Raw genomic sequence first — 26,844 nt, 5'->3', positions numbered from 1 at the left:
AGTTTTACTCATGTTAAATGATTAGGAATTACATAAATACTACAATAAACATTATGCTTCTTCTTGAAGGAGACTTGAAGTTTACTTATGAGAAGTGAGCTCACTGGGTTGTAGCTCATGAGTTATTGTGAAGTAGTCCAAAAAGGATTTTCTGAAACCAGAAGGGAAGTTGTAACACAAGATATAACTGGGTATGTGTAATCTATAACATGCTGATGAAGTAGCTGGTAGGTAGATGTTAGAGGCGTGTTCCTGTTTTGTATGGATTTGTGTGCAGCTTGTTCCAGTTAGATATGGTTTTCTGTGTTTACCTAGTGATTCTCCCAAGTGAAATTGTAGCAAAATTCACCTAATGCTCAAATTATTCTCTACTATATCAACTGTATTAGAACAAATTTATCATTTCAAAACAGTGTAGAACTAACTTACAGCTGAAGGTGAAGAAAACTTTTACATTTGGGAAGATAGATACTACTTGTTATTACTAGTCTCTAAAAGCTAGATAAATTCTGATGTTTATTTAGAGTTTCATTGCAGCAAATATATACCGAACATTCATTTTTCATATATAGGTACCTAGGATACAGAAGTAGGCAAGGGATCTCACAGCTTTGGAACTGACATCACTCATGTGAAGAATTTTGTTTATAATCATGGGTTGGTTGTAAGAGGTGAAATTGTGTTGATGAGTAGAAGAAGTCTAGCAAAGAGTCTAGTGGCCAGCAGGTGTTTTCCTAACCTCTTAAATTATAAACTTTTATAAGATAACTTGCTAGAATCCTGTGTAACTCAGGATTTCATGGTTTACAGAAAATATTATCATTTCTAGTAGTTACAATGGAAACCAGAATTTAATTTTAGGATATGTTGAAATGTTACCTTCATATTCATAAAATGAGGGAGAAACTAATACAGTTGGGGGAGTGAATTTGGCATATTTCTTCATTATATTATTTTGTTTTCAATATGAACTATTTTTCTTTGTTGGAATAATTAAAATTTGTACCACTAGAATTATGCCATGTAAGAAAGGAACAAATATAAAATGATATGCATATAGTTTTGCATAATAATATTAAAACTATAGTACTAGTGTATTCAAGTCTCTAAAAGCTAGATGAGTTCTGATGTTTATTTAGAGTTTCATTGCAGCAAATATATACCGAACATCCATTTTTCATATACAGATACCTAGGATACAGAAGGAGGCAAGAGATCTCAAGGTATTCAAGGTCTTCTTTAATAAAAACCATCATACACATGAAGGCTTCATTGCTTATCTTCTTCCATAACAATTCCCCACCCCAACACCTTCTTCATAATCCCCTTCTTTCCTCTTGTCCCTCCTGTCTTATTCTACCCAGACACGTGGCTTATTATCTCCAAAATATGTCCACTATTTGGTTACCTTGCTTGGTACTTCAACTGTATCATTTAAGTATCTGTATCTCCCACTCCCTCCCTCAGTCCCCAGGGACTTCCTATTAAATACCTGTGGCACAATTTATGATCCTTTCTAGCATTCATGTGCAACCTAGTATCTTGAGCTTTTTCACCTAGGTTTCTCAGAGTTCCTCAGTTACACTTGTTACCCATCCCATGTATGTAGGAAAGGAAGGCCTCAAGAAGTCTGTCAGCTTCTGCATTCAGCAGCCAGGGTAGCATTTCTACTTTGTGAAAATACACAATATTTAAAATAAATAGTTACTGCCATAGTTTATATTTTTTGCTGCCAGGCAGGTGTAATACTGTTCACTTTCACTGCATTCACACTAATCCTTGAAACTCTTTGCTTTGTCAAAATAGGATGAAATAATGGGATCACTATTTTATTGACCTGTATTTACTGTGTGCTTTTTGATATTGCTGTTTTTTTTTTATCTTACATGGGTTACTAATTTAATTCTCATAACAGTCCATAAGGTAGCCACTATCTGGCTTAGAGTATGAGGGAAAGGAAAGAATGATCAGGGGCAGTCAGTTTCAGTCTTTTTTCCTTTACTTTTTAAGCTTAAAAGTGGTAATTTATTATTTAGCTCTATATTTACTTCTTTACACTTTTTTTCTTGTAACGTTCTTTTTATTTTATATTTTAATTTATCTTTTTAGTTATATATAACGTTAGAATACATTTTGACATAATCAAAAAAGCATGGACTATAATTTGCTCTAATTCTGTCCCCAGAACCCCCCCTCCCTACTTCTTTCCCTTTACTCTACTGATCTTTGTACAATGGTTTTATTTTTTAATTAGTACCTTGTAGATGTACTTGATGGAGAGATTCACTGTGGTGTACTCGTGTGTACATACAAAAGTTCTTCCCATATTCCTTTCTTCCTCTCCCTTGATCCCCTTTGTCTGCTGATCTTTCCTCTATTTTGATGGAATTACCTCCCTCTTTTTGTCCTATTCTCTCTACCCACCCCTCATTTTAGATTATCAGCTTCAATCTTTGACAAAGTTTTCTTTATTTCTGTGGACATTGTTGTGGATATTTGTTTTTAATCTCTTATCAAGGTAGTCTGTTTACTATACAGTAGTACATCTCCTCTGAATTTATAACTTCAGTTGTAGAATAGAAATGCTTTTCCTTTCTCCCCTCTCCATTTTCTCCCCATCCTCCCTCCACCTCATGAGAATTTGAGAGTTCTATTCTTTTATTGGCTTGATAGAAATCCAGCTTTTGATTGGGCTATATTTGATTAATATTCTACAGGGTGTTTTGTTGTTTTTTAATATTTTGGTTTTTTGTTTTTCACTAAAAATCAAAATGCTAGTTTGGGAAAGGACCTTGAAGGTATATATGGTCCATTTCCTTATTATAGACTGAGAAATTACTTGGTGATATTTATAGGCAAAAAAGTAATATAAACACTGAATACTGGTTAAACAAAAATTGTGAAATAAGTAACTGGGCAGAAGGATACAGAGGTAGAGAAGTATAGTGTATCCAAGTGGTATGGGCAGAGTTAACGCTAATCTTTATTTTCCATAGTAAGAAATTCATATATAATGTGTAAAATTGAAAATTCGGGAAGTAATTCTTTGATCATTTTATATAGGAACTTGGAGAAATAACTCAGTGGTTACCTTTGCATAATAGGTATTGGATGGAGAGATGTGAGGCAAAGAAACCACAGGTTTTCTTGATAAGTATACCTTGTAGCATTATATGGCTTTTAAAATTATTTTTATGTGTTTCTGGTTTAAATTTTTATTAAAGTTTTCATTACAATATAATATCATGTTAAAACATTTTTGAACAATGAATTATTCAAATATCTTTAAATCAGTATTATTTATACATGTTAAGGTTTGTTGAATATGGAAGGAATGTTGGCCTTTATGAAAAAAATTGATAGTGACTGTTATATTTTAAACCATAATACTACCAAGAATATATTTCTTCATGTGTTCTTAAATTATAGGATATGATAGAATTGTTTCTTCTGCACTCGGGTTTTAATTAATGCCAGCACCAAAAATGCCTCTCAGATTTCTGTCTTTAGCTGAGACTTTACCTTCTGAGCTCCAGACCCTCATTTCCCAACACGTTAAGACATCTTTCTTTGGATATTTTAAGGTAGCCTGAGACTCCACATATTGAAAACCAAACCTGTAATTCTCTTTGTATTCTTGGACTTTTCTGTTGTTCTGTAGTTCATAGAGAAGTCAACCTTGATGCTGCTCCTTCATCCTGATATCCAATTCATTACCAAGCTTAAAAAAACTTGGATTGAACCCAAGGGCTTACATATGCCCTTGGGTTCAATCCAAGTGAGCCCTCAGCCCTATAAATATTTACTTCCTGAATATCCTTTAAATTTTTATACTTCTTTTTACCCAGCCTCCATTGCATCTCTACAATATAAACTACTACCTTTTCCAGGGTAGACTATAGCAGAGTTTTGTAACTGGTTTTCTTATATTCATTTGCTCTTTCCTCAGTACTATAGCCATGTTACTTTCCCGAATATTTCAGTAACTTCCCATTGTTCTTAAAATAAAACCTCCCAAGATTTTTGTTTATTTTTACTGTACTAGATTGAACTAAGAGTTTTGTGCCTGCTAAGCAAGCACTCTACTTACTCCTCGGCTACATACCCACTCCCTTTTTTTATTTTATTTTGAGACAGTGTCAGAGACTGGCCTCAGACTTGGGATCCTCCTGCCTTAGTCTTCCAAGTAGCTGGGACTGCAGTTATGTACCACTACTCCCAGCTAAAACCCCCAATTTTAATTCCCTCTATAAGGCAGTTCATGATTTGATCCTCACTTGCTTTTATTATTCTCTGTTCTTTATAATTTTTCCTGATGTACCATGTTACCTTCTAACCTCTGATTTTGAATGATGTGAAAGAGATGAAAACCATGGCTGGGATAACAAAAAGAAAGATGGCAGGCAGCAAATTCGGTAGCAGAAGGAGGTGGACAGCAAGTTAAGAAAGTTACCTTAATTATAAATTTGTATTTATATCAAACTTGAATCCAGGAATTTCCGTGGTCTGAAGGGCAGGAACATAGACTCTAATACTTGAATCCCCAGCACAAAGGTGCTTAAACTGGATATTCTTTAAGTCTGTGAGTGGCAAATAAATAGATGATGATAGTCCCAATTGTAAATAATAATGTCATAATTATCCAAATTTTTATTAAAATCTCCATCCTTCAGATTGCTTTGCCTTAAAAGTCACTGACTCTTCTATCATTTCTAATTTGTGGTATATCCATCCAGTGAATTTTTTATTTCAGATATCTTATTTCCATTTGGTGGTTCTGCTCTCTTCTCCTCCCTCTTCCTCTTTTTCCTCCTTCTCTTTACTGAGAAGTCCAAGCATATTTGCTCTTACATACATGAGCATAGTTAAAACAATTGTTTTAAAATCCTTAAGTCAGTTCAGGCAGCTGAACCACCTTGGACTTATTCTCCATCGGTTTCCTTTTATCTTGGGCATAGATCATTTTATTCCTCTTTCTTCTGTGCAACAGTTTTAGATTATAATTAGAATATGATTGACATGAGATTCCAGGTTCTGTTCCTCCAATGAATATTGATGTTTGGTTTATTTAAGTAGACTAAACTCACACTACAAACTGGAATCTCAGATAAGTTTTTTTAAGCTTAACCTGGTTGCTTGGAATCTGTCTCACATATGTATAGAGATTACGTATATGTACAGAGTGTATTCACAGAGTTTGAGGCTTCATCTCTCTGATTTTCCTTTCCATGATGTAATCACTATGCTCTTAGTGAGTCTTTGTGGTCATGCCAAAGTCTGCCCTTTGGTTCTTCAGGCAAATAAAGACTATAGGTCTTCGGTCTGGGTTTTAGCTACTCAAACCAATTAGATTCTTACTTTCTGGCTAAAAGCAATTTTAAAATGGAAGGTCTTCCTGTTGTTCCCTTCTTCCACATTCTTGCTTTTCTTTTTCTATTTATATTTCTGCCTTAAAGTAGTTTTTTGATACTTTGTCTAATGTTTATAGATATTATTTCTTTAAGAGTTGGTTCAGTAGAATCTATTGAGTCACAGCAGGAAGTGTACATAAAGTACAGTTGTACAGTTTGAATAATTTGAATAATTTTCTTGTTTTGTGTACTCTGTAATATTAGAAAGGCAAGAACATATGGTAAGAGTTTTTTAAAAGTGTTTTAATAATGCAATAAATTACAATTTCACAGTTCCTCTTTCAAGTAAAGGTATTCCTCATTTAGACTGAGGATGTATTTGCCTCTCCCTAAAATTGTGTAAAATAATTATTTTCTCCAAATTTCATTTGCAATATGTATTAGAAACTGCGATATTAAAGAACCTATAGTAAAACCTTTATTTCATCCAATGAATATTGTTATCTTTTGTAAAACAGGAATGAACTAGATCCTGGAAATACAGCAGTAAACTTTAAAGGCCTTGATTCTGTGGAGAAATTTTGGGGGATAGATAGATAATGGATCAAATGTATGCCAGATAGTGATAAGTAAAGAAAAAATATGAGAATTTGGTGGAAAGAGGTGTGGCAATATTTTAGATAGATTGATCAGGGGAAAGCAGTCTCTGAGGAAGTGACTTTTTTTAAAAAAATCTTTTTGTATTTTTTAGTTATAGATGAACACAATATCTTTATTTTGTTTATTTTTATGTGGTACTAAGGATCAAACGCAGTGCCTCACATGTGCAAGGCAAGCACTCTGCTACTGAGCCACAGCACCAGCCTAGAAGTGACATTTTATCAGAGATCTTAATGAATTTAAGAGAGGGAACCCTGTAAGGGAAGAATGTTTCAGGCAGAAGAGCCAAAAGCCCAAAGGGAAGAGTTTGATTGGTTTCTTTGAGAATTCACCAGAAGATCATTAGGAACTGAAGAGGTAAGAAAAGTGGTAAATGAAGTTAGAGAGTTGGTAGTTGGTTAGAGGCATTATAACATCAAAGTTAACAGGGTGTAATTGTTCTGGTTTACTTTTCACAGAGATTACTCTGCTTACTAGGGGAAGACTGGGAGCACAGAAAGGAGAGTTAGGGGGGAAAATGAAGGTAGAGAAGAGACCATTTAGAAGACTTGAAGGGGTGTAAACTAGGTGAATTATGATGGCTTGGGCAAGGGCAATAACTGGTAGGAAAAGTAGTCAGATCAAAATACCTTGTGTAGTAAAGTCAACAAGACTTGATGTTAGATTAGATATGGGATAAGAGAAAAACCAAGTAGGTGAATAATGGAGTGGAAAAGATTGGGAAAGGGTGGTTTGGAAGGGGGGTAGATTAAAAGTTGAATTTTTGGACATATATCTGAACTCCATTAGCCCACCAGTATGCAGATGGCCAGAAAAGGAAGGATCTGGCAAAAAAAAAAAAAAAAAAAACTGAAAAGAAGCCACCTGTGGGTAGAAGGAAAGCCAAAACAGTACATATCTCAGAAGCCAAATGAAGAAATTGTTCAGAGAATGAGGAAATAGTTGACTGGGTCATAAACTGTGGAGTGATCTTTTAAAATGAGAAGTGAGAACTTATTTCGTGACCTGAAAGCCTGATTGGGTAAGCCTAAAAAAGGAGATTAAGAGGAAGGAATAAAGACTAAATTTTAAGTATAAATAGGTATTCCGAGGAGCTTTAGCCCAAAATGAGACAAGTAGACTGGTAGTTGGAAAGATGTCAAAGGAGACTTTCTTAAGATGAACAGCTCTGTAGCATGTTAATTACCCCTTAAGTTAAATATCATTTACCAGTTTCCAGCATTACTCTTTTCCCCTTTAGCTCATTTGTAGAAACACTACTTTGAGTGCCAAAATTGCCTGTGCTTGTGTGTTTTTTATGTAGAAATGCTTTTGAGAAATCTGTAATGCAAATAACTTGGATTGGCAATAATTTTACCTATGAAATGTAACGGAACTGAAGTCACATCAGTTAAAAAGGATTAAGTAAAATTTAATCAAATAATAATCAACTTAAAAGACTTACTATGCATAATAGCTAAATGAGTTTTTATTCTGTTGAGGGCTCAGGAATTATTTTACTATATTAGACTGATGACTATAAAGTGCTAGGTACACAATAATAAATAAAAGAGACTTTATTCTTGCATTCCTAAAATTGAAAGTTGTTCATGAAGATAAAGGAGAAAAACTACAAATAAGAAATTAGTTTTAAAGAGATTGTGTCTTGTTAAATTTATCCTAAAATGAAGTCTATTTTAAGTAATAATCAAATAGTATGGGTTTAAGTATTTTAATATTTTATTTAGGTTTAATATACCTGTATCCTGTTTATGTCCCAAAGAGGTTTTCAAAATTAATCATGATTTACATTAGGAATGAAAATAAAGGGGTAGTTCTTAACTTTGGACATACATTAGAATCACCCAGGGAACTTATAAAAATCCATATGCTCAGGTTGCCCCCTGACCAGTTATATAAAAAACTCTATGGTTGAGGCCCACGTATTAGAATTTTTTAAAAATACTGATTTAATAGACACAGAGGGAATAATATTGCTGAGCTCCTGAGAATGAGTTGATTATGCCTTTAAGGATATCTGAAAAATAAAGCCAAAATATCAAGTATTATTGGATATAGATTATTAAGCCTTGAACAAAGTATGTGAAAGTTTTTTACAGAACCCAATTTTTTCAGGTTTTTTAAAGAGTTTTAAGTGGAACAAATGATATTTTATATCTCAGGCTATTCTCTGTAATCATTAAGAAAAACATCAGTAAAGTTTTTCATGCTCTTCTTTTAAAAAATGAGGGAAGACAATCCTGACAATAATTTCTTATAGAATGTCTTTTGCCACGGCCATTATAGAGCATACAAATATGAAAGAAATAAACAATATAAAAGTTTGCCATCAGAAATTATACTGAAAAGAGAGTGTATGTTAAGCTTTTTAGGCCAAAATAATATTTTTATCATTTATATTGGTAGGTGCTAAGGCACATACCCATTTGTACTGAAATTTTAAATCCACATAATATTCATTCTATACTCAGTTCTCATTTAAAATTTTTTTTCTTTCTTTCACAGAAAATGCTTGGACAGAAGAGATGATTACTAATTCCATTAAGGCCTAGAATTGCCTACTGTACAGATACTCCTGATCAGGCAATATACGAATGGCCCAAGGAAGCCACCAAATTGATTTTCAGGTTTTGCATGACCTGCGACAAAAATTCCCTGAAGTACCTGAAGTTGTTGTGTCCAGGTGCATGTTACAGGTCAGTGTTCAATGATTTCTGAATTTATTAATACAAATCTGGTGTTTTATAAACATTAGAAGAAAACTCTTCTAAGTTATTGTGCTGTGATGAAAAGAAATGAACTTTGGTGTGTGACAGTCATGTGGCCTTTGCCAACATGAGGTTCTCTGTCCTCTACCTGTAATATGGATACTACCTGTCTCATAGATTAGTTGCAGGAATGAAATGAATTCTGAATGTAAAACACTAATTATGTTTCTATTTTTAGTAGCTATGAGAGTCAGAAACCTTGGATTCTAATACTAATTGGACACTCCATGCATATTGGGCAAGGCTCTCTTTGTACTTCTGTTTTCTTATTGTAAAATGACTGAGTTTGACTTTAGTTCTCAATTCTAAAGAAAAAATTTGTTTTTATACTTTTAATTTAATATGTAAGTTTTCCAATTAATGTGATAAATTGTTACAGTATTCTTAGTATACATAATTTTAGAAATCCGTAATTTTGAAGGTTTAGTGATAGTATGCCTTCCCATTTGAATAAACTGGAAATCTTTTTATCAAAAAGTATTGGGGCTCCTTCAGACATATTACTCTTGACAAATGATTTTAAAGATTGAAATTTTTATTCAATCTGTACCTGATATCAGATGACTACATAAATTTTGTTCATACCCTTATCACTATTTATCTGTACTTTTTAATTAGTCTACTTGCCTTTAGCCTAGCCCACTTTTTGGTGTCTCCAGTCCATTCTCTTATATCTGCCTAATTGTCTTTCTAAATGCAGATTCTGTCATGTATTACCTGCTTAAAACCTTTTGATTGCTCTCCATGCCCTTCAAAATGAATTGCCTTTTTCTTTCTAGGGCATGCTGCATTTGGAATCCTGGCTTTTTGTACCGCAGCATAATGATGTCTTATCACTTCTTCCTGCCTATACCCTATGGCTGATTATTCTGAGCTCATGGAATTTTCCAAATTTATCTGACTTTATTTCTAGAGTATAATGGTTAAAAGCATATGTTTTGGCAGTAAATGGACCTGAGTTCAAGTTTGGCAATTATTAGCAGTAATTTAATTAACCTCTCTGGACCTCATTTTGTGACCTTCATTTCCTCAGCTGTACATGAGAATAAAAACTTCACATTCAATTAAATATGATAGGCTGGGTGTAGTGGCGCATGCCTGTAATCCCAGCAGCTCAGAAGGCTGAGGCAGGAGAATCGAGAATTCAGAACCACCCTCAGCAACTTACTGAGGCCCTAATCAACTCAGTGAGACCCTTTCTTTACATAAAATATAAGGGCTGAGGATGTAGCTCAGTGATAAGCACCCCTGAATTCAATCCCCAGTACCAAAAAAAAAAAAAAAAAGAATTAAATATGATAATGTTGGACCTGATTCATAATGAGTGCTCATGTTAGCATGCTAATACTACAAGGAGTAATATTAGTAGAAGACTTGATAAATATTTCGTGAATGAATCAGTTTACATTTGTCAGGATAGAACATGAAAGTTAAAAAAAGAGGGGAAAAGAAGTAATAAGAAAATAGTCAAAAGTTAACAAAGGTATGAGGAAGGAACAGAGATAGTGGGGAAAGATTGTCTACCCCCCCAGAACCCAAATATCTCTAACTTTTCAAATAAAACAATTTTTTAGTAAAATAAATTTACACTGAGAATGTCCAATAAGTCAATAAAAATTAATAGAAAATGCTGTAGATTCTTTAAAATTTCTTAGACTCGATATTGAAAGAACTATTTAGAACACTTCTATACTCAGTAGAGAGTTTAAAATAACATCAACAGGGAGTAAAACAGATTTTTTTGTAGAATTGCTTAAAATATTTTCAAGAATACAAAGAAAAGCTCTGTGTATGATAATCAAGATCATTGTACTGTCATGTGTAACTAATTAAAACAAAAAAATAAAAAAAAAAAAAAACAAAGACAAGCTATAATGTACACCTGAGTATGATCTTCAGGACATACTAAGAAAACAAATGTCCTTCTGTATAGACAAGAACAGGGCATAAATATAAACGAAATATATATTTGCCTCTGATTGCAGAAATACTGAATTAAAAACAAAATTAATAAAAGATGGTTAACAATAGAGGATAAGAAGGGCATACCAGATGGGGATAGAGTTAAGACTAAGACTTCTCAACATATCTTTTTTTTTATTATTTTGATCTATGTAAATGGAACCTATTTTTTAAAAAATAATTAAGCATGGTTTTCAACTTTACCAGCGGTTAGAAAATATTATTTGGATTTCCTCTGGGCACCCAGAAGTTTCTCAAAAGCTCACTGGTCTATTTGGTGTACTCCCCAACTACTAATGAGGACTAAAATGAAACCTATTTTGCTTGCAACTTATTTGTGAGACAGACCACACTTTTTAAAAGTGAGTTGATGGGACTGGGGTTGTGGCATGCATGAGGCACTGGGTTTGATCCCTGGTACCACATAAATAAGTAAAATAAAAATATTGTGTCCATCTACAACTAAAAAAAAATATTTTTAAAAAAACAAGTTAATTCATCCAGGTTATTTGCTTTTTAGCTAATACAACAAGAAATGTGACAAAAGTGGGATGGAAAGGGTCTCTCTGGGTACAGCTAGGATGCAGGTCTTCCATATTTGGGAAAATAGTGAATCAATGTTGGAGAAGATTGATCATAGGGTAGTCTTTGATATTATCTATAATTTTTGTTCATTCAGGAGTTTGGGGAAAAATGAAAAGGGAACTAGAAGTAATGATTCAGAATTTTTTGGTAATCTTGAAGAGAATGCAGATTTGTGGCTGTGTACAAAAGAACAATGATGATTACTCTTTTTCTCTTTCTTTTTTTTTTTTTTTTTTTTTTTAGTACAGGAGATTGAACCTAGGAGCGCTTTACCTAGGTACTGAAGTAAATCTCTAGCCCTCTTTATTTTGAGACAGAGTCTTGCTGAGAGTCTCATTAAATTGCCAAGGCTGGCCTCAAACTTATGATCCACCTCCTGTCTCAGCCTCCTGAGTCACTTCTATTACAGGAGTGTACCACCACTCTTGGCTTGATTCTCAAACATTTAAAAACTCACATCCCTCCACCCCATTTTGATACATTTAAAGAGAGTTCTTTGCAGTTTCCCACCAAAAATAATCAAGACTTCTTTGAGAAGTAGATAAGTAGTAGGACATGATCTTGTTCTATCAGAAAGCAAGGAAGCCGAAAAAACTAGGTTCATGTTGTTTGTACAGAGAAGCCAAGGTGACGCTGTTCTGCTAGCCCAAAGATGCAATGTAATGGCCACAATCAAAACAAAATAATGAAGATGTAGGAGTTTTTAATAAAACTAAAAACAAATATTAATCATCTTTGGAGATTTCTAGGGTACCAACTTTAAAAATTATTCTGAAAAATATATATACTGCCTTTTCTGTACAAAAAGAAGAGTAATCAAACAGTTTAAAAAGATAGGTCTTCAAGAGAGAATTGCTGCTAATAAAAAGCATGCATTTTATAATTGGGATTTTACCAGTACCACCATTTTACAACTCCTAAGGAAATAATATTTCTAAATAGTGGTTATCCATAACTGCTAATAGTCATTAGCTGGATCAAGCTGACTGCATAAGAATTTACGAAGAAATTGATTTCTCTAGGGGATAAGTAATACAAAGTCACATGAATTATAGTAGAGCTGGGATTAGAATATTGCTTTTTAATATGAACATAGAATAATTATTAATTAAAAAGGATTAAAAGGATTTTTAAAAGCTCAAGTGAACTGAAGCAAAAGGCTTTGCAAATATAAGTAGGAAGCATTCACAAAGGGAGTGAAATTGGATTTGGTAGGAATATACATTTTATTTTATTGCCATATTCATTCTAATGGCAATGATGACTTAGTAGAGGTAAAGGAAAGATAAGATTTCTATGTTTCTGAGCTTTTGCTTAGTAAGAAGAATATATTAGAAAGAGCAGTAAAGTTAGCAAAAAAAAACCCTGTTAGGCACATTAATTCAAGTCTCATTATTATAAGTAATCAGATGATCAAAATTGTGGTCAACTTTTCAGTTTTATTTGGAAAACTAGTATATATCAATTTAAGACTTAAAAGAATTTTTGTAGCATGAGAGATTTAAATTGTTGGTTCTAGGTTGGGGAAAAAAAGGTTGACCAGTGCCCACTTTCATATTACCTGTTCAAACTGTGTGGATTGTAGTATTTCTCAGCAAGATTTCAAAATGCCTTGTTAATACAGTTCTTTCTTATGTGATTTTTATCCCATATCGAACTGCTTTGTTCCTCATTTTCTTTAGATCTAAAACTATCCACTTTTTCTTAGGCTCCTGATATAGTCCTCGTTCAATTTTTTTCTCTTATGTCCAAGTTGCATTGACTAGTCTTATGTGATTCATTCCATTATCAGACACTCATTATCCTGTCTTCATTTCCTTTCATCTGAAATATCAACAGAATGACCCTTTGTGTCTTTATTTCTCTTTTCATTCTAATTCAGTAGCTCTCCCAGTAGCTCTCCCCATTTTTTTTAATAAAAGTCAAACTCTAATGTGACTCATTTTTCAAAAATCCTTCATTGTTGAATCCTAGTCTGCTTTTCCAACTATTTATTTAACAAAATTTCCAATATGAACCTTTAACTCCAGCCAGATCTGTCCCAATCACCTTGTTTGGGAACATATTTTTAATTACTGTTACATTTATGTCCTCCATTACATATGCCATTCCCTTAACCAATAATTCATTTCTTTCCTTATCCAATTCTGCATATCCTATGAAAACCATCAGGCCATACCTCCTTTATTGTCCCTGTCTTTTCTTAAAGTAGTCTACAGTTTTAACTTGTATTAAACTTCAATATTAATATGCACATACTTATTCATATTAACAGTGTTACTTTTTCAAAAATCTATTATTTGACTCCCTGTTTGAGTTGTTCATATATGTCATTGAGTCTTTTTGCAGACTCAAACATTGCTGTGCATATGGCAGGTGTTCAGTAAATACTTGTGGATGATGACTCTTAGTCATTTTATTTGGAGGAGTCTTTAAAAACAGCCTATTTGTTTTTGTTTTGTTTCATTTGTTTCTGTAGAAGTGATTTTTATGGTGCATATATTTCATATGTAAAAAGATATTTTACAAAAGTAAGAGAAGGCATGGGAGGAACTGATGACATTGGTATGAATTTTAGAACTTTTAACATTTAAATTCTAGGGGCTGGGGATGTGGCTCAAGCAGTAGAGCGCTCGCCTGGCATGCGTGCGGCCTGGATTCGATCCTCAGTACCACATACAAACAAAGATGTTATGTCCGCCAAAAACTAAAAAATAAATATTATAAAATTCTCTCTCTCTCTCTCTCTCCCCCCCCTCTCAAAAAAAAAAAATTTAAATTCTAAGGGCTGGGATTGTGGCTCAGAGGGAGGGCTTTCGCCTCGCATTTGTGAGGCACTGGGTTCAATCCTCAGTACCACATAAAAATAAAATAAAGATATTGTGTCCACCTATAACTAAAAAAATATAAATATTTTTTTAAAATTTAAATTCTACAGATAACTTGTTAAAGAGTCATTAGTTTATAAGATTTATAAGCATTTGAATGTGCAAACACTAATAAAATATCATTTAACTTTTCAAAAAATATTTATACAGCATTACGGACTTCAACTTGATTATTTTATTTGACATTAAAATAGTATTTTTAACACAGTTTTATTGTGTTAACTTGAATCCATACCAAATAGCTTCTGAAATAGCGATTTGATTCACTTTCATCTATTAATAGTTTTCCATTACATTAATGAGAATTTTTAATTTAACCATCTGCATAAAAATAATTCTCAAAAGAGTTCAAATATATTAAAATTGTTTTGATCATTAACTTGTTATTCAGAATATTTTTGTGGTAATGACAGTCTTATTACTTCTAATTGTTAACATCAAAGTGTTTTTATTTTGTTTTATAGAATAATAATAACCTGGATGCCTGCTGTGCTGTTCTCTCTCAAGAGAGTACAAGGTATCTGTATGGTGAAGGAGACTTGAATTTTTCAGATGATTCTGGAATTTCTGGTCTACGCAATCACATGACTTCTCTCAATTTGGACTTGCAGTCACAGAATGTTTACCATCATGGAAGAGAAGGAAATAGAATGAATGGAAGCAGGACTCTAGCACACAGCATTAGTGATGGACAACTTCAAGGTGGTCAGTCGAGTAACGAACTATTTCCGCAGGAGCCACAGACAGCACCAGCTCAAGTTCCTCAAGGCTTTAATGTTTTTGGAATGTCCAGTACATCTGGTACTTCAAATTCAGCACCACATCTTGGATTTCACTTAGGCAGCAAAGGAACATCTAACCTTTCTCAACAGACTCCCAGATTTAATCCTATTATGGTAACTTTAGCCCCAAATATCCAGACTGGTCGTAATACTCCTACATCTTTGCACATACATGGTGTACCTCCACCTGTACTTAACAGTCCACAGGGAAATTCTATCTATATTAGGCCTTACATTACAACTAGTGGTACAACTCGACAGACACAGCAACATTCTGGCTGGGTATCTCAGTTTAATCCCATGAACCCTCAACAAGCCTATCAACCTTCACAGCCTGTTCCTTGGACTACTTATCCTGCATCTAATCCTTTGCCACATACCTCAGCCCAACAGCCAAATCAGCAAGGCCACCAGACCTCTCATGTCTATATGCCCATCAGTTCACCTACTACTCCACAACCGCCAACAATTCATTCATCTGGTAGCTCACAATCTTCTACCCATAGTCAATACAACATTCAGAATATTTCAACGGGACCTCGAAAAAACCAAATTGAAATCAAACTTGAACCCCCACAAAGAAACAATTCTTCAAAATTGCGTTCTTCTGGACCTCGAACCTCCAGCAGTTCCTCTTCAGTCAACAGCCAGACCTTAAATAGAAATCAGCCCACTGTTTACATAGCTGCCAGTCCCCCAAATACTGATGAGATGATCTCCCGTAGTCAACCTAAGGTCTATATTTCAGCTAATGCCACCACAGGAGATGAACAGGGCATACGGAATCAGCCCACAGTCTTCATATCCACAAACTCCGGGGCATCTGCTGCCTCTAGGAATATGTCTGGGCAAGTGAGCATGGGTCCTGCGTTCATTCATCACCACCCTCCTAAAAGTCGAGCAATAGGCAATAACTCTGCAACTTCTCCTCGAGTGGTGGTCACCCAACCCAACACCAAATATACTTTCAAAATTACAGTTTCTCCCAATAAACCCCCTGCAGTCTCACCAGGGGTGGTGTCCCCTACCTTTGAACTTACAAATCTTCTAAATCATCCTGATCATTATGTAGAAACAGAGAATATTCAGCACCTCACGGACCCTACCTTAGCACATGTGGATAGAATAAGTGAAGCACGGAAATTGAGTATGGGATCTGATGATGCTGCCTACACACAAGGTAATATTAACTAATGGAGGGGTAATTTCTCATGCTAGGTTTATTGTTTATTTGATTCCACAGCAGAAATGGGCATCAGCATTATTTCATCTTTTAAATGGTGCCCCAGCTGATCTTAACATTTGAAAGTAATCCATAGAAATTTCAATTTTATTATCATATAACTTGAAGTTTGATAGTGTTATCAGCTCTTCAGAATAATCTAAAGATTATTTATTTCTTTATGTCCATAACACTTTTCTTTTCAGTTCTTCTTGTACCTGTGCTGATACTGACTTTCCTTTAAATTTTATGCAAATAAAAACCTATAAATTATAAACACACTTTAATAAGAAATAAGTTGGGTTTACCTTCTTTAATCAGATACTTGAAGAAAATAATTTTCTTCATTTTACTGATAGGACATTTTAATTCTTCTATTAAGGTCGAAATTGCTACAGAGTCCTAGAATAATTCAACTAAAGTAAAACTGAATCTTGTTCCTGATACTTATCTCTTTAAGTTTCCCTAAATGTCAGTTAATTATTTTTTTAATTGGAATTATGAATAAGGATGATGGTTTTAAATCTGTTTTGATTATCTTTTTCTGAAAAAGACTAGTTTATATTGAGATAAAACTAGATTATTTCCATATTGATTCAAGTAGACAGTATCTGTCATATATTTTATATGACCTCCTTAAGCTACTTAATTTTCAGTAGGAAATGTAAATTTATTCAGATAAGAAAGGTTGTGTTTTTTTTTTTTTTTAATGTTGATGCAAGTGTGTAGATTAAGTGGGAATCTTTTAAGAAAAGACATGTCTTAGTCATCCTTGTATCCTCAGTGAATTGTTCTGTGTGTTAACTTTGGTTGGAAAATACTATGATGTCACCTCCATGCAGCATGCAGCCCCTACTACTCCTAGCACCATTCATCCTTTTAAAAACTTCTAAATACACTGACTTTATTACTGAATTTACCCTTAGAGGAGCCTGTTCTGATTACACTAGAAATTGTGTTCAAACTTATATTTTCCTTATATCTGTGACTGACTGGAACCATTTTTTTTTTTCTCTTTTTTGTTTCATTACATGAATTTCAGTATATTATTATTTCTTCTACTGATATTTATTCCTTTTCTCTCCCCAAAGTCTTTTTTCTTCTCCCCTTCTGTCATAACAGCAGGCTGCTTATATTTGGGTAGTTGCTATGATTTAATGAAGAGAAAAATTTTTATGAAGATAATTTGACAAAGGAAATTAGCAAGTAGACATTTTCATTTAATCAGATATAAATTATATCAACAAAGCTATTCATATTTAACTCAAATGTGAAAAGAAAATGCTTAAATATGCCATCCCCCATTTTTCTATACCCATTCTCTCTTGAATCTACTGCAGTCAGGAATTTTTCCACTGTAGTCAAACAGAACTATTGTGGAGGTCATCTGTGATAGTGTTGTTACTATACAGCCAATGGATATCTGTCAGCTCTCATCTCTCTTGATCTATAGGTCAGCAGCATCTGAAACAGTAGGTCTCCCTCTTCTCTATGCTATGAAATGTTTTGTTCATTTAGCTTCTAGAATACTATTCTAGGATTCCCACTTTTTTTATTCCTTGCTGGTTTTCCCACATCTCTGACCTCTCACCTTTTTGCTCTCCCATTTCTTTGTTCCCAGTGATATCAGAGTCTCACAGCTTAATTCCTAAAGCTCTTCTCTTTTTCTGTACTTAATCCTTAGGTGATCTCATTTGGCCTCTAGACTTTAAATAGCATTATATACCTGCAACTCCCAAATTGGTAACTCAAGCTTAAATTTCTTCACTGAGTTCTAAGCTGGTTTATTTAACTACTTATTTTGCATTCTCACTGGTACATTTAGTAGGCATTTTAAACTTTCTGTGTCTTGAAACAGCTTTGACCTTCCCCGCAGCTTGCTCTGCCTTTGCTCAGTCCCACCTTAGTTACTGGCAATTTAATTTTTGTAGTGAACAGAACAGAAACCTTGTAAAACATCCTTGATTCCATTTCACATCTATTTTGACAGCAAATCCTATCAACACTAACCTTAAAAGTATTCAAGAATTCTCTTACCGTAACTCTGGACCAAGCCAGCATCATCTCAGACAGATACTCTAGTAGTCTACTTGACTCTCACCTTGCCTCGGGCTTGTGGTCTTCTCTCAACTTAGCAACCAGGGAGGGATATGCTCTTCAAAAAATATGTCACTCCTCTGCAAGTGATGGCTGCCTAGTCCAGAGTAAAACCTGTGAAGCCTTGCATGCTCTGCTGCTCCTGCCCACCAGCTCTTCTTTCTTTTTACTCACCACTTTGCTCCGCTGTGGTTTAGCACTACTGGTCTTACTCTTCCTTAAGCATGGAAGCTATACCCTAGGACTTCTGTGCTTGCTATTTATATTGTCTCAGTTTATCTCTCAGAAATTCACAGCCCCCTCCTGTGCTTCAGGTCTTTACTCAAAATCACCTTTTCAATGAGACTTCTCCCTATCTAAACTTAACTGTCACCCAGCATTTCCTACCTCTCCATCACTGCTTACATTTACTCAAGGGATGGGGAGTAAATAATGTAATATTAAGATATACAGTAATTAATACTTGCTGAAAGCTTACAATGTTTTCACCACAGTCTTAAATATTTATTTCCCACAACTAACTATAAAATAGATACTAGTATTATTCCTGTTTTCAGATTAAAGTACTTAGGAGCAGACAGATTAAATAACTTGCTGTGGGGACCATATCTGCCTAAATTTAAGAATTTAGTAAAATATCATTCCATAAAAAACAAAACCAAGGGTCTGAGGTTGTGGCTCAGCAGTAGAATGCTCACCTAGCTTGTGTGAGGCACTGAGTTCTATCCTCAGCACCACATATAAATAAATAAAATAAAGGTCTTGTGTCCACTTCCAACTTAAAAAAAAAAAGTAGAGAAATAAAACAAAATAAATGGGTATAATTTAAAATAACTTGAAGCAGTAGAGTAATAACTTGACTGATGTAGAGAACACTTTGTAAAGCACCGAAAAATTAAAAAAAAAAAAAAAAAAGATCCCTTATAAGGGCAGGGTCTGGTTTGAGAACAGAAAGCCTACCAAAGTAGATTTCCCCAGAATCCACCACTCAGACAGCCTTCAGACAACTTAACAACCTCGACCATATAAATTCTTTAAATATAACTACATATTCATTGGATTTCATAGCATTCATGTGGCTGTGTGCTGTGGTATTATCTGTGTGTGTGTACCCCATACTGAGGCGATGCTGCTCTACAACCTTTCTTCTACTTGTGGCTTTCTGTTTACTGTGGACACAGATTTGTATATCATCCAGTAACAGAATCTTGATCTAGTATTTTATTAATTTGGTTCAGGACAAATCAAAGGATTGTCCTTTTCTGGGGGGAAAAAAATGCATCTTTTAGGCTTCTACCCTACATATGTGTGATACAAAAGTTTATACAGCACTGTCTACAGTGCTAAATGAAGTGACTTGAGTGATAACCAGTATTTAAGAAAGGATCTTTCCCAAACTCCTAATTCCAGCCGTGTAAATAAAAGAAACAGTTCTGCATCCTGCAATAAAGCTGATCTCTCCAAAGATCCTGGAACAAACTGTTAAAGAAATAAACTAAGCCAGGTCCTGAAATCATAGGAAAATATTTTCCCAAATTGAGGAGGAAGCATACAAAATTGGTAACCAAGATTTTTTTGTTTGGTCTAACATTTGAAATCTAAAAATACTATAATAAAAAATGTTCAAAAAATGAGTTTTAAACAGATACATTATTTGATTTGCTACCTGCTATAAAGTGATCAGAAGAAAAAAATAAATTAACGAAGCTTCTCCCACCACTTGGCACTGAGTCTAACACTACGAAACCACCCCTAAAAGGAAGTAAATTAAACTTGAGTCACTAAATTATTACAGAAATCCCAGACAAAAATGAGTGGCGGCATGTTAGCACATGCCTGTAATCCCAGCGGCTTGGGAGGCTGGTAGGAGGATCATGAGTTCAAAGCCAAAGCCAGCCTCAACAAAAGCAAGAGGCTAAGCAAATTAGTGAGACCCTGTCTCAGAATAAAAATACAAAATAGAACTGGGGGCATGGCTCAGTGGTCAAGTGCCCCAGAGTTCAATCTTCAATACCAAAAAAAAAAAAAAAACAGTACTGGATAGAAGAAAAAATTAATGTGGGAAGAAATTTTTAAGTTTAAAATGTTTAGATATGAAGGCTTTACCTTTCCTCTGTATAGCAAATACAGAGGTGAAAATTGCCTATTGGTAGTAATGTCACCAGTCATAGCTACACACACACACACACACACACACACACACACACACACACACAGATACTAGGTTGATTCTGACCACCTGACTAAAACAGACCCCCTTTGAAATTAAAAGCAACTTTCTATTAACTGCTTTTCTGCATCCTATATTTCCTCATGGTGAGGACAGTTGCCAGGGGAATTAAGTAATATTACTTAACATATTCTTTGGCTGAGCACACCCTAACTAAATTTGTATATGTATATCACCTGGCTTTTATTTCTGTGAATTGACCAATTCCATAGAACTTGTAGAGAAGCGGTTGAACTGCTTCCCAGTTTCATCAAACTGCACAAAATTTCTTTTTCCTTTTTAGATCTTTACCTATTCCTTCTGCAGGCAGGCAGCCAACCAAATTTGGCCAGCCAGGACTCAGGCAGGTTCCCTGGCTGCTGGACTGCCAGTTTCCTGAGTACCTAACTTCTGAAAAATAGTGAAAAAATACTTAGTTATCCACACTGTATTGTGATTTTCTGGAGCCCTCCCCTTCATAGTACTATGCCTTTTGTACCACTACAGCATTTATAGACACAAGGACAAAATACTTTACTCTTTCAGACCAGTTGTCATGATGGGGAAAAGGCCTACTTTGTGCATTTTGTTATAGAAGCCAGGAACTCTTAGCCCACTGACATGACTGCTGAACATCATTTCTCATTCTCATTTCTCTAGTATTCATATTCACTTAGCTGGCAGACTGTTTTGAAAATAATATAGCATATATAAAATCATAAATATTTTAATGATACTTTAACACCTTTTTTTCCCAGTTATAAACTATTAAGCAGTAGCCTTGACTGTGGACTTCACAATATTCTTTTATTTAAGGAGACTTAATATAATGCTAAGGGTGACACACATTCATTGAGCAAGATATTTTTTTCAAAATTAATTCAGACTTCTAAATCTTTACTTTGTTTACCTTTTTTTTTTTTTTTGTAGTTGTAAATGGACAGAATGCCTTTATTTGTTTTTGTGTGTTGCTGAGAATCAAAACCCAGTGCCTCACACATGGTAGGCAAGTGCTCTACCACTAAGCTACAGCCCCAACCCCACTTTGTTTACCTTTATACATCTCTTTATTCAGAATGCCTTTTGGTAGAGCTCTATGTTGACATTGAAATCACATTGTTAAATAATAAACTCAGTAGTTAAGATTGATTGAGATCAAACTGCTTATGGATTTTTTTCCCTCAAAATTAACCCTACTACTTGCCAATTCTTCCCAGTCTTAAAACTTGACTGCCTTTTTAAGTTGAGGTGAATCTCATAGTTGGAAGAGACTTTAAGGGTCTTGTACAATTCTGTACCAAAAGTTATTCAGTCCACTTATTTCAACACTCAGTCCTGCAGGATTGCTACCAAGGGTAAATCCATTCTGTACTTGAATACCTAAAGTAATATATTCTATTTTTGGAGACATCTATCTACTAGCAAGTAAGTTCTTAAATTACTAAACCAATATATTTAAAAATCATTAGGAAGATAACATGTGCACATGGTAAAAGAAATTCTAACCAAAACAGGAAACTACAATAAAAGTGTGTCTCCTTTAACCCTCATCCCCTATTTAACTATCAGAGGTAATCTCTATTAGCACTTCTTTTTTTAAAATTTATTTATTTATTCTAACTTGTTACACATGACAGAATGCATTTCAATTCATAGTACATATATAGAGCACAATTTTTCATGTCTCTCGTTGTACACAAAGTAGTGTCACATACATGTACTTAGGATAATGGTGTCCATCTCATTCCACCATCATTCCTACCCCCATGCTCTATTAGCACTTCTTAATCCTCCATCCTCCTCTTTATATTCATTCGTGTGTACGGATATACTGATGTATGTACACATATGTGCTTCTTTTAGTGGGAACATACCATGTATGTATACATAAATGTGGAATTATAGAGTTTACCTCTCTCTATAGGTGCCACATTCATGAATTTGGGCATCTGCACATTGAAAATTAATTATTCCTGTGATGATTGCATCTATACTGTACATATACAGATTTTTTTCTTTTCATTTTTCCCTAAACAGTGCAATATAACAATTGTTTATAGAACACATTGTATTAAGTATGACAAATAATCTAGAGATGATTTATGAGAGGATATGTATGTGTTATAGGAAACACTATACCATTTTATATAAGGGACTTCTTAAGCATCCTCAGATTTGGGTATCCTTCAGGGGAAAGTTCATGGAACCAATCCCCAATAGATTAAATAAAGAGACATCTGAATGGAACCAATCCCCAATAGATAATAAAGAGACATGGTTTTGAGTATGAGAACAAATGTTGCACATTTTTTTAGTTTAATGTAACTTAAGATCTTTGCATTTCAGCATGTACAAATCTCTTTCATTTTTTTCTTTTAAAAAAATTAGTCATTTTAAGAGCTTTATTGAGATACAGTTAACGTACTATGTATAGTGCACTTCTACAGAGTTTCAAGTCAGTGGTTTTTAGTACATTCAGTTACAAGTGCATCATCACCACAGCCAATAGTAAATAAAACACTTACGTCACCTCAAAAAGAAGCCCCATACCCTATAAGCTTTCACCACTCTCAGCCCAGGCCACCACAAAAATACTTCTGTCTCTCTAGCTTTCTGTATTCTGCTCATTTCATATAAGTAGATACATATACTATGTGGTCTTTTGTGACTAGATGTTTTCACTTAAGGTCATCCATTTTGTAGCAAGTATTAGTACTTCATTCCTGTCAGATGAGCTACACACACATACTGTATTTTGTTTATTTATCACTTGATGCACATTTTGGTATTTTTTTACCTTTTGGCTATTTCAAATAATTTTGCTATAAGCATTTCTGTACAAGTTTTTGTGTTTATGTATTTCTCTTCTGCATATACCTATGAGCAGAATGACTGAGTCATGTGATAATCTTATATTAACTGCTGGAATGGCCAGGTTGTTTTCCACAGAGATTGCCCAATTTTGCATTCCCACCAGCAGATTTGCTCTCTCCACATCCTCACCAACACTTCCTGTTATCAGATTTTGTGATTCTTGTCCTCCTGGTGCCTATGGAGTATTTCATTGTGGTTCTGATTTACATTTCCCTAATGGCTAATGGTCTTGAGTATCATTGTCATGTGCTTATTGGCTGTTTGTGTTTTTTCTTTGAAGAAATGTCCATTTATATCCTTTGCCTCTTTTTATTTGGGTGATCTAGAGTTTTATTATTGAGTTGTATTAGTTGTTTGTATATCCTAGAAGTAAACTCCTTGTGTGATTTGCAATTATTGTCCCATTCTGAGTTGTCTTTTCACACTCTTAATGATGCCCTTTAAGCCCAAAAGTCTTTTATTTTGCTGAAATCCCATTTGTGTACTTTTGTTGGTCATGCTTTTTGTGTCTTAATCTATGGTGTCTCCTTAAGAATTACAACTTTAGCTCTTATGTTTTCTTCTGTCATCTATTTTGAGTGAATTTCTGTTTAATGGCTTGAGCTAAGAACCAACTATTTGTTGAAAAGGCTTTTCTTTCCTCTTTGAATGATTTTGGAACCCCTGAAGATGATCAGTTGACTGTAAACACATGGGTTTATTTTTGAACTCTCAATATTTTCCATTGATCTGTATGTTCCTCATTCTGATACTACAGTTTTAATTACTTGCTTTATAGTAAATTTTGAAATTTGGATGTGATTTCTTCTACTTCATTCTTTTTCAAGATGGATTTGGCTATTTGTAATTACATATAAATTTTAGAAGACGTTACAACTTTTAAATAAGGTTCTAATAGGGATTACTTTTAAAATATTTTTCTATATATTTGCTATGTTTTAAATGCACAGAAAACTAAAGGCTATATGATGAAAAGGTCCCCTCACTAGAGATAAGCAGTGGCTGATCACAGTCCATTCATTATGTGTTTGTCTAGAAATTGAAACTATCAAGTGGAAATTGAAATTATCAAGTGTCTGTGTATTTTATACTAATGAAGTAGGGTTTTACTTTCTGTGTTTTGTTTTTGTCTTCATGTTTTTAAGAGAATTGTAGATCAACAAGTTCAGCTCTGCGTTTTTAGAAATGACTGCAATAGTATTATACCATGATATCTAACCAGTTTTTTCTTAATGATCTTTAAGATAGTTGCTAATCTAGCTTTTACAAATAGTACTGTAATAAAAATCCTCATGTATATACATTTGTGCCCATATCCAAGTATGTCAGCAGAACAGTTTACTGTGCCCAAGCATATGTACATTTTTAATTTTGATAGATTTATCATTTAGGCTTGGTTATAATGTAGTAACAAATTGTATCCTAAAAACACCAAAGGCTTATTTCTAGTTCACACTTCTTCTTGTCCATTACAGATTAGGTAGTGGGCTCTATTCTACATTTATCCTTACCCAAGGATCCAGGTTAAGGGAATATCTGTCTGTGCTTCCATGACAAAGGAGATCTAGCAGATCAGCAGTGCTTCCCTAGGCTTCTGTCTCGACATGTTATTCTTTGGATAAAATAAGGCCCATAGCCACACCCAATTCAGTGGCAGTGCAAGGTGTAATTTTGCCACATACCTCGGGGAAGAATAACCAGGAATATTTAGTGAAGGATGCCAGTGACTGCCACAATAAACGTTGCCAGATTCAATTTGAGGCTCTCTCTATAAAATTTTATACCAGTTTTTATTCCCATAAACAGATGATTGAGAAAATACACCTCTATCAGTCAACTAGGTAAAAATGTGCTTTTTTTAAAATTTAAATATGAGGTTGAACATTGTTTCATGTTTTCTTTCTTAAACTAGTTGTATTTCTTATATTGTAAACTTGCCTGTTTTTGTAGGATGTTTACTCCATTTTCCTAATTTGTAATTACTTTTAACTTGGTCAGTAAAATTTTTTGTTTTATACATTTTTTACTTTTGTACATTTAAACTTTTTTCCTTATGGCTTCTGGGTTTTGTATCTTATTTAGAAAACGTCTTCCTGTTCCTAGATTTGGAAAAAAAGAATAGAAACCTTGTGCTATATTTTCATTTTAGTTATAATATTGCTCCTTGGAACTGCATTCAACTGGTCTGTGGCATCCCATCACAAACTTGAAAGTAGCTTATCATTATCCCCTTTTAAAATATAAATCTATAAGTGTTCAGAATTTCTAAAGATATTTTAGAACAGTGTATCTTATCTTAATGCTATAAGATTATATGCAAAGTCTTAATTATGTACAAATAAATACAAACAAATTATTATCTAGGAAGAGGCACCACCAGTTCTGTTTAAAGGACCAATGCTTGTCTTTCTAACTTATTTATAAACATATAAATATTTATACATGTGAATATGTATAAATAATTTAAATGTCTTTAGAGATTAAGCATCATTCCTCAGTTCTGTACATAGTTCATACATCTCTTCCCCAATTATATGCCCAGTTGTAGCACTGTTGCAATACCTAATTTCAACTTGCTCTTAAAATGGAAAAATAGATGCAAACAGAATGCTTATTTAAAAGAGTAATTGCCCATCTTTGAATCTTTTGTGATTCAGTCATCAGATAAATGACTAGTAATACAGTAGTTTATAAAACAGATATGATCCCTGCTGTCAACAAAATTATACTGTAGAAAAATATGGATTTTGGAGGCTGACATTGTACTAAGTGTGATAACTTAGGCAGGTCTGAAGCATATTCCTGAGTTAGGCATGTAAAATCATGACAGACAAAAACCTAAAAATACTAGAAATAAGTACTGATATGTTTTTCAATGGCAGAGTTTTCTTATTTCCTTTTAAATAAGCCTGAAATCTTTGTATACATCAGTTCCTGATACACTGTACAGTAGCATAGGTATTTCTTTAATAAGCATATTCTATTCTCTTGTGTTTTTGTTTATAAGCTTCTGGAGAAATCAGGCATTCTTACACTATAAAGTGCCTAAAATTATTAACACTAACATCATCTGGAACTTTCAGTGTGTTTTTCTAGTTTTAAATAAAATAAGTAAACTTGTCTCCGTTGTTCATTAGAAGGTGACAAAAGTGGGGTCAAGACTAAGCTTTTTATATAAAACATCTGTAATACCTCAAGGAGTGGTTTAAGAGCCCTGGTACTTAAATTCAGGAAAATTCAGTTTTCAACCACAAGAGGGAGCTGCATGCTTTAATTACTTATGCCCATTAATTTTTTTTTTTTTTTTTTAAGAGAGAGTGAGAGAGAGGGGGGCACAGAGAGAGAGAGAGAGAGAGAGAATCCCAACATTTATTTATTTTTTCTTAATTCTCGGCGGACACAACATCATTGTTGGTATGTGGTGCTGCTGGGGATCGAACCCGGGC

At 34.0% G+C, this 26,844-nt stretch overlaps 1 protein-coding gene across 7 annotated transcripts in view; it reads left to right on the top strand.

The window, feature by feature from the left end:
- Positions 1-26,844, top strand: part of Tab2 (TGF-beta activated kinase 1 (MAP3K7) binding protein 2) — a 72,168-nt gene that overhangs the window by 28,113 nt on the left and 17,211 nt on the right. For 6 of the 7 annotated variants that reach the window (XR_013424789.1, XM_078018928.1, XM_078018929.1 and 3 more), the window contains 2 exons: positions 8,517-8,707; positions 14,679-16,176. Coding sequence is in view for 6 of the 7 variants with exons in the window: in XM_078018928.1 (XP_077875054.1) it covers positions 8,606-8,707; positions 14,679-16,176 (1,600 nt within the window). In the remaining variant the exon portion in view is untranslated. Of the gene's footprint in view, positions 1-6,153; positions 6,369-8,516; positions 8,708-14,678; positions 16,177-26,844 lie in introns of those variants that run through there. The other variant, XM_021723897.3, reaches the window with a different exon arrangement.

The sequence above is a fragment of the Ictidomys tridecemlineatus genome, chromosome 8, assembly GCF_052094955.1.
Source record: "Ictidomys tridecemlineatus isolate mIctTri1 chromosome 8, mIctTri1.hap1, whole genome shotgun sequence".
Taxonomy (NCBI): Eukaryota; Metazoa; Chordata; class Mammalia; order Rodentia; family Sciuridae; genus Ictidomys; species Ictidomys tridecemlineatus.
The sequence above is the reverse complement of the archived record's forward strand: the minus strand, read 5'-3'. Positions and strand labels throughout refer to the sequence as shown.